This window comes from Phlebotomus papatasi, chromosome 2 (genome assembly GCF_024763615.1).
Source record: "Phlebotomus papatasi isolate M1 chromosome 2, Ppap_2.1, whole genome shotgun sequence".
Taxonomy (NCBI): Eukaryota; Metazoa; Arthropoda; class Insecta; order Diptera; family Psychodidae; genus Phlebotomus; species Phlebotomus papatasi.
The window spans coordinates 96,374,578-96,387,425 of NC_077223.1; the positions used below are offsets into that span (position 1 = coordinate 96,374,578).

Below are 12,848 nucleotides of genomic sequence, written 5' to 3' on the forward strand. Positions count from 1 at the left end.
TTAAGAAGGAAAAGGATGTAAATTTAGATTTCATAAAATTTGCTAGACCTAAAAAGGGTGCAAAAAGCATAAAAATCACTAAAATATTGATGTACAGTAGACTCTCACTCAATCGGCTCTTTTTCAATCGGGCGAAAAATTTTGTTTACAATTTTCACGCTTAATTATAAAGCTAATTCGCTTAAATTCGCTGTAGTTCTTCCTATTTTATCGTGATTCTCTATAATTGAGCGCATTTTGTGGAATTTACAAAGGCTTTGACCCCCAATTCTATCGTTAAACCGGATGACATTTCGCCCCATATTCCCGATTGAGAGAGAGTCTACTGTACCTAAGATTTTTCTTCTGAAAAAAATAATTTAAAGACTTGAAATATGTACAAAGTTATGCCGAAAATTTAATTAAACTTGGTCTTTTCCTTCTCTTTCAAAAAAAAAAGAAAAAGAAAACGAAAAACTTCTAAGTTTTGACATTCTAATTCAGTCTGCCTCCTTAAAGGGAAAAGAAAATTTGCAAACATTTTTATACTATATAATTATAAATCAGACTAATTTCTTGTAGAGATATAATATTTTACTGAACTAAATTTAATATTTTACAAAACAATTTTTTTCAACATATTTATTTTTTAATTTATTTTTCCATGATTTTGAAATCATTGTGATCATTCGGATATGTGCATTAAAGATTTGTCTTGACATTAAATATATTATACTAATTGTCTGAATATGCTTACTTGCGTGTGTATCTTTGTAACTAATGGTTACTAAAGTCATCAAATCCTATTAAAAAAAATATTCAAAAATTCGGTATTTTCAAAAAAAATTAAAATTTTCAGCAATTCTCAGGATTTTACATATCGTCGCTTGAATCTTAAACTATAGGGGAGACCGGGGTAGAATTAGCCACGCATGGCATTAGATAGTAGGATGTTATAATGCCTGCCTTAGAAGGAATATAGAGGAAACCACTACTTGCCTGTATTTTATTCTGTAAAAATTATGTAAAAAGTATGCATAATCCTTGTAAAAGAAATTTAAAAGTGTCGCTTGCGAGAAGGCCTGGTTCCTTCATGAGATACTGTATATGTTCTATTTGACAAGAATAAAATAGAAATACGTGTTTTCGTATTAGGAATATTATTTCATGTGTTTGCCGCTAGAGGCTCTGGCCCACAAATTTCAAAATTAGAATGTAACGAATTCAACATTGCCTTTCCATGAATCATACATCTAAGGACGATGTCTTTTAGGTCAACAAAAGTGCCTGCCTGTCAGGATATTCGTGCTGAAAGGGGTTGAAATAGCTGCAGAGTGCTTGTCAGTTAAGGACACACTCCGGCAGAATAAGACGCAAAAGAAATTGAGTTAATCAAGAGTGGAAAATTGCCTGAAGCGTACAGCAAATTTCCCCTAAATTGAACTCCCCAGCTTGCGATTCAATCAAAATCTTCCAACACACACTCCTCTGAGAGTTTGCTCACTTTTGCAAAAATATCGCGAGGAAAAATTGATGGCAAATCAAGCGAGGTCTTATGCAAATGCTAATATTTTGATGACCTTTGATTTTAAAATAATCTCCATGCTGAAGCAAATATGATGCTTCAACAAGTCAGTCGATCTCTCGATTTTGCTTTCAGTCGCAAGAAAAATTGATAATTAAGCATTAAGGAGAATGGAGAGTGTGAGTGCAAATGAGGCAAAATTGCTAAAGAAAAAGACAGTCAATTGTCAGTAAATAATCCACCAACTTGATCATTTTGCGAAGTGAGACTGTCTTGACCATATTGAGATAGAGACAAACTGCAAGTTGCGCTCAACAGATTCTTTTTCTTTCAGTTTCGCCGGCACCTCAGCAATTGTTTTCGCGTTTTTCTCTTTATCATTCATTATCATTATCGGGAGTGCTTGTTCATGTGCGATAAATGTTTGAAAATGAAGGCAAAAGAAAATGAGGAAAAAAAAGCGAACCATTCTAGCCTATAACGACTACGTGACTTAACTGCAAATAAACCATTTATCTCTCCATTTTTGCACTATTGGAGACATTTGGTGCAAAACAACCATCAGGATAAACAATCGGCCGGCACCAGAAATGTTCCACCAGACCAACAGATCGTATAATTAGCTGTGAGCTGATATAATGGCTTATATAGGATCTTTAAAATGCTTCAATCGTCTTGCAAGACAAACAAGACAACACTCGATCACGCTCGAAAATCGTCAAAAAGACGATTAAAGTGTTTGTCTCTGCTTGAATAAGAATATTCCTTCAAACATTGTGTATTTATGTTAATACTTTAATTTATTCTAAAGCAAACAATTTACTCCCAAGGCAATTTTTCCATTGACAAAAATTTTGAAGGGATAATAAAAATAATTCAAATACCGAATGACTTCACAATTAAAACATTTTAAAAAATTCGATAAGAATGCTACGAATCTTGGAATATATTTAAAGCCTCGGTGATTAAGACAATTTAAAGAAAATAAATGTTTTGATTTTTTTTTTATCTTTCTATAAAGTAAACTGCACAAAATAAATACAAATGCAATACAAAATTGTAGTTCAGTAAATAACGATTGCCATTAGAACTTAGATTTATTATTATCAGTTTTGCATTGAATTTAGAACAGAGACAGCCTTATGATATTGCCATAGTATCGATTTTACCACTAAATTTAATTCTTGATTGAGTATGCCCCAGATGTACACAGTTTAGTTTAATCAAGGAATGTAGTCTTGTTAATACGAATACAGTCATAACATTAAAAAATTATTAAAAGATTATTAAAAAAAATTCTCAAAAAACATGATTTTAAATAAAAACTTCTTCCCCAATTACTGTGAAGAAAGCTCTGGAGAAGAGTTCAATTTTTGATTTTCGATTGCAAAGTTCACCAATTGTGTTGAAGCATCCGAACTGAGATTCTCTCTAAACAACCCTATTGACAAGAGATACCAACTTGATGTCTCCGACGACCCCCGCCCCCATAAACCTATATTGTCATATCTGCATTTCTTTTGTGTCAGCATTTCACGCAAGAGGGAACGTCTGTATTGTAGTTGCTCCGAATGCAAATACAAAACAAATGCAGATACGACAGAGGTAGCCGCAACCGACGATATCTACTTCAACTCTTTACCACTTGGGGTCGTATGTTAATAAAATTTTGAAATATTAAGTTTTGAGTTTTTTGAAGTCACGCTTTTTGCCTGTCTGTCCGATCATATGTCTGTTCGGCCGTTACCACGCCTAAAGGCCAAACGGTTAGAGATAGAGACTTGGTACCTTCGGGGGCCATTCCAGAAATCGAGCCTGGGACTTTAACAGGCTCCTCATTTTCTATCCGAATTTCATTTATATTACTCCTAATGTATTTTGGGCAAGGATTTTTTACGTTTTTTTATCGGTTCAAATTGGTTGTAAACCAGTTAGAAACCAATAACTGTTTTTTGTCCGAAAATCAATTTTATTACTTTTAAGATATATAGGATATATACTTTTTACTTAAGATATATAAATTAAGATATAAGCCTGGGACGCTTTGCTACCCCTTTATCATTATTACATATTGTTTGTAATACAAAACAACATTAATGTAATTTTCAGTTTTCGAAAGTTATGAAGTTAGTACTCAATGAAAAGTAACAGAAAAGCGAGTAGTGACAAGCTTGCGAGAGCTTAATGCCCTAAACTCTAGACAAACTTATAGCTTAAGCCGATAGACGGTTTCACGCCCCAAAATACGATGAAAGGAAGTATAGTGGACAATGTCTTTAAACAGCCGGGGGTGCTAAGGTGCTGGAGGGAGATGTCGGAGAGTCACCAGGACTGAAGGAGGTTAGTGCGAGAGGCACGGTCCCTTAAAGGGACGTAAGAGCCACTTAAGTAGGTAACGGCTTAGTGCGTAGTCTCGGCTTAAGCGGTAGGCCTGTTCAGCACAAAAGGTAAGTGTGATCCTTTCATTACAAATTTGATTTCGCGGTATCAGACAGTTTTTGATTGGAATAACTAAAACTCATTTTTAAGATTTACACTGTACATCAATAAATTGTAATTAAAACACAGTTTGAGAAAGTTATAAGGGTCTCAGTCCTATAGTTTGTTAAACCGAAAACAACCGTGGGATAATAAAATGAGACTAGAAGCAGGCTGGAAGTCATTTTAGAAAGCTTTTTATTTTTTTTTAATCTTGCAATATAAATTTGATAAATGTGAAAAACTCCTAAACAAATTAACGTAATAACTAATAACAAAAGTAATAAAGATATTAATAAAAGTTTTTACAATCAGAGATGATTAAAAGCTAAAGCATATAGAGCGATGTTTTAGTAAAAAAAAAGAGTACTGAGTAGATAATTAAAACAGAATTCATAAAATTTAATTGCTTAAAAATTATAAAATTTTCTCGTCAAAGAAATAGTTAAGAAATTATGAACAATTTCAACTAACTTTGATTTTAATAAATTTGTGAATGCCATTCTAAAGTGCTTCTAGTCGTAACTAGTATCTCTAGTCTCACTACTAGCTATAGGGGGAGACTGGGACAGTAGTAAACATAGGGTAGCAAGAAATATTGATAGATTACTACATTACATTAATAAATGTTCTACTGAGTATTTGAAGTTTTTTATTGACCAATGTCTTTTTATTGATTGACTTTCTAATTTATTGTTAAATTACATTTTTTATTGTTAGGGTAGAGTAAAAACTTTTGGCCACCCTTAAGCTTTAATGTCCTCGTAGGGTGTTAAATTTTTTGTCAGACTAAAATTAATTGTTTTACAGTAGAGCCCCGCTATAATCCATCGCTCTATAGTCCACAATTTATCGACCGTTGATTTCAAAACACTGATTTTAAGTTAGGTTATGTTTTTTAGTACGCGATATGCAATTATCATAATTATTTTAATATTTTTGGCAAACTTAATTGAGTAGTTGTGATAATTATGATCCATAATGAAGAGAGCGAGGACAAGTACCACAATCGCAAAGAAAGTGGGAGCCATCGAGCAATTTCAATACTAAAAATCGTTTGTAATTTTAAAAAATGACATGGACTATAGTGCGACCCAAATGTCAAATCTGGAACCATATATGGACTACAGCGAGGCTCTACTGTATAAAAATAACTTGAAGCAATATTTATCTATATATGTAAGACACGTCTCAAGGACTTTAGTAAATCTCATTGAAAATGTACATTTTACCCAATTATACACATTTCAGTACTTTTCGCCACTTGTTTTAAAATGAATTTTAAATAATTAATATGCGTACACCGAGAAAAATGTGGATGGTAAAATTTACCATCCTCCATACAAAATTCTAATGGCCGGATAGTAAAAAAGTCACCCAGCAAACGCGATATTAAATTGGACTGTCAAAAATTGTAGAATCTATTGCATGGATAGTAAATTCTAATAGCCGGATGGTAAATTCTAATATCCCCGGATATTAGATTTTACTAGCAGGATGGTAAATTTTACTGGTAGGATAGTAAATTTTACTAGCCGGATATTAGAACGAAAAATGTCGGAAAAATTTATTTTTCCTTATTTTAATTGATTTTTGGCCATTGTTTGAAGGCTTGGGGCCCTTCTTGGATGACATTCTCTGTATTTCAAGCCATTTTGATGCGTGAAAATTGACGACTGCGCCGAGATTTGAACACGCGACCTTTGTGATGACAGTCCAGCATCTTCCAGCTGCGCCACGAATTGCTATAATGTATTCAAAGCATATCGGGAACCGTTGCATCGGCACCCACGATATTCCAAAATGACATTCTAACAGCAGGATGGCAAATTTTACTGGCTTGGATAGTAATTTCAATCCAAATTACTATCCTCCGTTAAAATTTACTGTCTTCCAGTAAAATTCTAGCATCTAATATGCGGCCAGTAAAATTTACTACCCGGAAATTAGAATCTAAGAGAGGTCAAGGTAAAATCTAAATGAGGATAGTAGATTTTACCATCCGGCTGTTAGAATTTACTATCCATAGGATAGTAAATTTTAAAATGTCAAGATGGTAGATTCTAAAGGAAAGTTTCTATGGAGGATGGTATTTTCTACTATCTTTTGAGGCAGTAGAATTTAAAGACACGATTTGTAGAAAATACCATCCAAATTTTTCTCGGTGTAATAACACGTTAGAATATTAGAATAAAATATATTATAGTCAAGTGTGCTATTCCGGGCGCTTCGCTATCTGGATCGCCTAGATCGTTTGTGACTAAGCTAACTAGATAATCCACTAAAAAAATAATATTTTTATTTTTATTTCCGTAATATAGTCACTACAGTAACATTATATAACTATTCAAGTTTGAGAAAAAGCAAAAATAATATTTTGATCCATTAAATAAGTGAGTGTAATCGACTCATTTCAATCTTGTGCCAGCTGGGTTCTTTAAAAAGTATTTTAAATGCAAAGGTTTAATTAAAAGTGAATTAGCGAAAACGTGATCCACTTAGTGCACGCTGACTTATTTCAGTATTATCATTATTTTATAAGTTTTCTTTTATATTTTTGATAATTATTTTTTTATTATGTTTCTGAATGAAGCAGTGAATAATTCTATGGATTTTGAAGAAGTAAAAAAGAATTTCATCAGTCCAAAAACCAGCGTTTAAGTAGCACTCTACGGAAAGCGATCCAGTTACCCCACCTTACTATATGAATTTTGAAGTATTACTTACTCTTAAATGCCTTAAATTGATCGTTTTATCTTAAATGGCTCAAAAGTGCTTACATGGCAAAATAGGCTGACTCTACCCTAATTCCTTAATTTAAAAAAAATAAGTCTCATATTTTAGATATTTCTAACAAACTATTATTACATAATTCTTAGTATTTGAGTAAAGGAATACAATATGGCTCATATCCTGGGTTGACAAACTTATTGTTGAAGTTTAAAATATCAGGTTATCGACATGAACTACTTTTCTAAGCACAAGACATTTCTTTATTGTGCCTACTTCTCGCACAGGTTTCTGTGAAAAAGTTTCATTGTACTGGCAGAACTAATATAAATCAATCAGCATGAAAAGTTGAATTGAAATACATACCTTATGTTAAAAATACAATTTACCAAAGAAATAGTTGAAAATATTTTTATTTTTTGTGTAATAATTTCTGCTTCACGAATATTGGACCATAAATTAAGTTCTACGATAAATTAATATTTCATAAATAAAATTTGGCGAGTGATATAGTTCAAAAAGAATTTTGTTGACTGAATAACTTTTAACAGATTATGAGTTAGATGACATTGTAAACTTATGTATTTATCTGTGTTTTAATGAAGTGACGAGAGTTAGTGCACTTTATAATCTAAGTAAATGTACACAAAATGATTGAACTTCTCTACGCGATTTATGTGGTTGAAAATTGGCATCATGACAAAAATTGCGGCGCAGCATAAGTCAGTGACGACGTCATTTAGCACCAATTTTCACATCTCAAACTCTCGTTCAAAGAACTTAAATGCCAACTATTATTTAGATTATTGCCGTCAACACCAGTTATTAGTTTATTCTGCGATGTGAGAAGACCGCATGTTTAGAGTAAATCGCTTCAGTTCTCATTGTCGGATGAATTTCACGATGGTAAATACACCCTGAGATACATCTAATCTCCTGCTTTATCAGCTAATTAAATAATTACCAATTTAGTAAACTTTTTAATGCTCCGTTTACTTCATGCCAACATTGACCATCATGCAACATTTCTGCAATTTCTCAATTCATCGCACATTGATCGCCTTTCATTCGCATCTCACTAGCAGCGTCAAGTGATTTTTTTTGGCGGCAGAGAAAAAGCGCGGGAACTTAAGGCCAAGCGTCTATTTGCTCACCAATTTGCACTTGGCTCTTGCTAAATTCGTGAAATATTCGGCCACCGTGAAAGATATCCTCACATGCGTATCTTTTCGAGAATAGTGTCCAAATAGCTGCGTGAAAAGTTTGTTTATTGGAAGTCATTTGGCATGGCTTTTGAGGTCATCAACCAAACAACCATTATACATATTAAAATGTGCGTCGTCCCAAAATTTATCCGCACAAATTGATAAAACTCTAACATATGAGACTTTTATTGAGTTCAATCATTGGTAAAATGCAAATTTAATCTGACAAAACAGAGCACTTTTGGTGAAATTTTAATCTTTTGACCATGTATTCAGCCTACAATGTAGAGCAAATATTTTTTTCATTTTCTACTTTAGATAGGCATTTTTAGAGAAGAACAAAGACTGCAAAAATATTTAGAGAGAGTTTTCTCAAATATTATTGGAATTCCTTTATACAAATTCATATTTTATGGAGGTAAAAAAGAAAAGTAAAGCTCTTAAACGTATCAACATTTACGAAATTTAGCTTAGTGCAATGTTTTTTAAAAAACGTTTTTAACACAGACTTTAAGCCCAGAAATAAAAAATCATACTAGACGGTTATTATGCTACTAACCGTTTACATTCTCAATTTTTAAATATTTAATAAAAATGTTTGAAGATACATTCCACCAATATGCAAAAAACATAAAATTTGGTAATTTAAAAAAAAATCTTAACCCATAAAAAATATATTTTGTTATAATTTTGATCTTTTAATCTAAATTTGTCTAATTTTTACTGCTCGAACTGAACGAGAGAGCATTTATATAAATCGTTCTTTTTTAACGTGTCACCGTCCTAGAACTTAAACGGTAAGAGACATCGACTTGCGGTGTTCGATGGCCCCCAATAAAAAAAAAACAATATCTCTTGACGTCTTTTTCCAATCCCTAACCCCACCCCCTTCCATCCTCAACAAAACTGTTTTTTTTATAGTTTTTCTGAAAATTGATCCAAGCTTTTCCAATGATTTTCGGATATGTTTTAAAGATAGTCCAGAAGAACATTTCGTCCAAACATACCTATGACCGGAAAATTCCCCATTATGAATTATTGCAAGTCAAAGGTCAATCACTTTGGAGGGCCCATTTTTCAACCGATTTGGTTAAATTTGGATTTTTTGGATAAGTATTGAAATTTCGAACCTGGCTACATCGCTCTTCATTGATAATAAATCGGTTAAGTACCATTTTTTTGATTTCCAAATAGTTTTGTGATTTATGAATCAATTGGATCTCTTGTAGACCAGTAAACATCAAAAGATCATCCGAAAAACTAATTCACGGAGAGCTCTATCTCGTGAGTTCAAGCATTCCGCAGAGCTGGGACGCTTTGCCTTCTCTCTTATTAACTACTGTAATAATATTTTTTTTATTTATTTGGAACTAATGTTTTTCTTTTACTGCTTTTAATATTCCAAATACAGTAGGTGAAGCCTGGAGCGAAATATTGAATCTTGAAAATGTCAAAATTTTATATTCTCGAAGATTAAAAGAGAATCAATGCTTAAAACTTATATGACCTTAAGCAGAGGACGGAGTCCACATTTATGAATGTTATACACTTATGAAAAACGTGCAAAAATCTTAAGTTCTTGCCTAAAACAGATTTCGAAAAGTCATAAAAATATTACTTTATGATGTGATTAACAAATTTTTGTGATTTTCGAAATCAGTTTTATGCAATAACTTAAGATTTTTCCAAGCTGTCCACAAGGATACAACATCCATAAGTGTACACTACACCCTACAATGAATCAGAATAAAGAATATGGAATATAAAAGTCGAAATTATGGGCCTTTCCTTACCAAAAAACATCCTTTAAAAGCTAAAAATTAGGATTTTGAAATTTTTGACAAGTTAAAAAACATAATATGTTTCATAATTTGTTATTTTAATCTCACAAAGTAGAATATATTACTAAATTACTGGAAAAAGTTTTGTCTTCAAATTTCCCTAAAGATACTTAAAACCAGGGGCCCATCAAGCTTAATTAAAAGTGAAGCTATTTTTCAGTTTTCCTTGTAAGAATTTTGCAGATATTTCACCACGACTTAAACAAATTTGCTCGTAATTCTTATATTATTTCCTCGAGCAGTTATGAGTATTTTTAAAAAAATTTAAAAGCTAAATTTTTAAGCTAAAAAATAAGGAATTTTCTAATTCTTATATTGAAAATTGATTTTAATTCTTTTTTAAACTTTCAATTTTTTTAAGCAAACCCGTCTTGGGAATAAAAACTACAATACTCAAACATATTTTTTATTAGAGTGAAAATTATCTGTTATTGGTATCGTCAGAAAAAATACTTAAATTTTTGAGCTATTTTCGTCCCTATCGTTCATAGAGACAAAAAAATATACCAAATCAGACTCTGTTGGCTTTTAGAAGGTTAGATGTAAGAAGTTTCACATTTGGTTTCATTTTTATTGCTGATTTTCGGTCAGCGAAAACTGTCTCGTCGTTAAAGGGTTAAACTTTTCGATTTTAAAAAATAATATTTTGAAAAATTGTTTTTAATTGAGAATTCTAAAAACTAATTTTTCAATTTCTTCCTGAATTTTTATTGACAACGGATGTTTTTGAAAAGTAAATTTATTATTGATGTCATATTATCCCAAAGAGAATTACATCATACGTGACCATAAGTACAAGCACTGTTCTTAATAAATGAGTCAGGCAAAATTAAATGCAAGGAATTTTTCTTAAAAGGAAAAAAAAACAATTCAAGAGAATATCTACCAGGGGTCATCGACGATAGGAAGCCTTTATTTAATATCTTTTAATCTCTATTGTCTTATGTGAAAGCAATCTGACTTTTTTTAAATTTGAAAATTTCAGAATTCGACCAAATTACTTGTTTTTATCGTTTAGTATTTTATTTTCAATACTACAAATTTTTAAGACCTATTATAATGTCATTGATCAATGAATCCGAATCCGAAGACTACGCACTGGGCACCAAATAAGATCAAAGACTGAGAAATGTGAACCTAATCTTTACAATTAACACGAAATTCTGTTTTTAATCAATTCCATCTCAAACAACCTCGATAAATGAGTTCCAGCTGAGAATGTCAACTTTGTCAATCATCAATTGATTTCGTTTTTCCGTTTTTTTTTTTCTCTCCTGATCTTATTTTAACAGACCTTCCATTCCCTCATCTCTTCAATCATTCTGTGAAATAAACAATTCGTCTGTGTGTCAATCTACCATAATCTCACTCTCTCAAATATCCAATAAAATCGTCATTCATATGCATACAAATGGTGTAAAAAAAAAACAGTGACATTAATTTGAATATTCTGTCTTTTCCAAATACAACATTGGCCAGAGAAAAAAAATGTGTTATTCAACATTTGAACTTTTAACTCTTTTGGCTATTTCTGGAGTTCAGTCAAATTATCCACTCTGATGTTTTGCAATGAAATGGGGAGTATTTTGGGGGTAAACAACAGCTACATGTGATTGGAATGGTAAATTATTTGTCACATGAATTCACCTCCCCCTAAAATGATATTCATCGTGTTGTTTGTGAATTAATGAATGCGGGGGTAGGACTTTAGGGCATAATACACAGCCATAAACATTTAATTATTTGCATTATCTCTACAATTTTGGTGTTACATATTTTCCATACATATGTATATCCCTTTCATTGCGTCAAAGTGAGAGCAGTCGAGTGGTAAAAGAGCGCCAAATATATAATGGAAATTGTAAAAAAAAATATTGGAGAAGATTAAATTGGTAATTCAAGCATAATGTAAGTCCCAAATGGGCAATAGCGAGAGCAATAGCAATAATAATAAATATTTGTTATTATTTCACTCGCCACGACTTGTGGCACGTCTTCAGATATATCGCGTTCGATTCGAGGCGAAGTAGCAGCAAATAGTAAAATCGCGACCGAAGTGGAACGAAGATGACCCGAATGGTGCACGATGATTTAGATTTTCATTAAACATCAATTTATTATTATCATGAGCCGCGTTGAACGCCGATGAAACCAACACACGCCGTAAATCCCATGTAGAGAGAGAAGTGACTTTATGAAAAATACCCATACACCCATCCTGGCCCACGTACTCTACTCTCTGCACGGTAAGGGTGTGTTGGTGTTGTGTGTCAATTTACCGAAATCATCGCAAGTGCCGAACACCCCGTTCGGCTATGCTTCGGCTGAACCGAGTGTCTTCGCATGTACACTACATAGCTTTAGTATTGATATGTGAAATGCTATGTCGCAGCAGATTCTCAATTTCTCTTCTTGTTCCACAATGTTGTGGTTAGAAGGGAAAAAACTTTCGTGGCAGGATGGGAAAAAATTTTCCGTAATATATGAAAATTGGGAAAATATATTCTATGACAACTCACCATCGAAATGCTTCAGGAAAGACAGCCTCAAAATGACAACAATACTTCACTGAATGAGATAGATTGCAATGAATAGTAACACTATGTCGGTAGATAAAATTGACTGACAAATGAACTTGTCAAAAATTTCGTGTACAAACACTGTGTACACAGCACCACCGCTTTCTTCGGAATCCAGCACTCGACTGTTCGTGTAGTTTGTGAGTGAAAAGCGAATTATCGACCCCGCCTAAGTAACCGCGCCTCCATTCTCGTGCGCCAATCCGTATTCCATTTCGCACTGACGTCACACCCGAAACAGCCCGATAGCTACCGAATACCCCGACGCTAACCATTTTGTTCCGATAGAGAGTAAGTATTCCCCGCATTTATTCCACTCTTCATTCAAAACGCTGCTCCCAACTCTCATTTTATTCCATCCACTTTTTTTCTCTTCTTTCTTTTCTGTCCCAGCATCCAACAAGCTCTCTTCCCATACCCTCCTGTCCGTCGGATATTGCATCGTGCCAACCAATTCATCTGTGTCTTTTCTTTGGGGACTTTCATCTATTTTTCACCACATATCCCCCCC

General features: G+C 32.9%; 1 protein-coding gene across 1 annotated transcript in view; it reads right to left on the bottom strand.

Moving 5' to 3' along the window:
• The window catches only part of LOC129802569 (protein suppressor 2 of zeste), a 38,246-nt gene extending 25,783 nt beyond the window's left edge, over positions 1-12,463 (bottom strand). The window contains exon 1 of the mRNA XM_055848497.1: positions 12,278-12,463. Within this exon, the coding sequence (XP_055704472.1) occupies positions 12,278-12,280 (3 nt within the window). The 5' untranslated portion in view covers positions 12,281-12,463. The remainder of the gene's footprint in view (positions 1-12,277) is intronic.
• Positions 12,464-12,848: the final 385 nt, after the last annotated feature.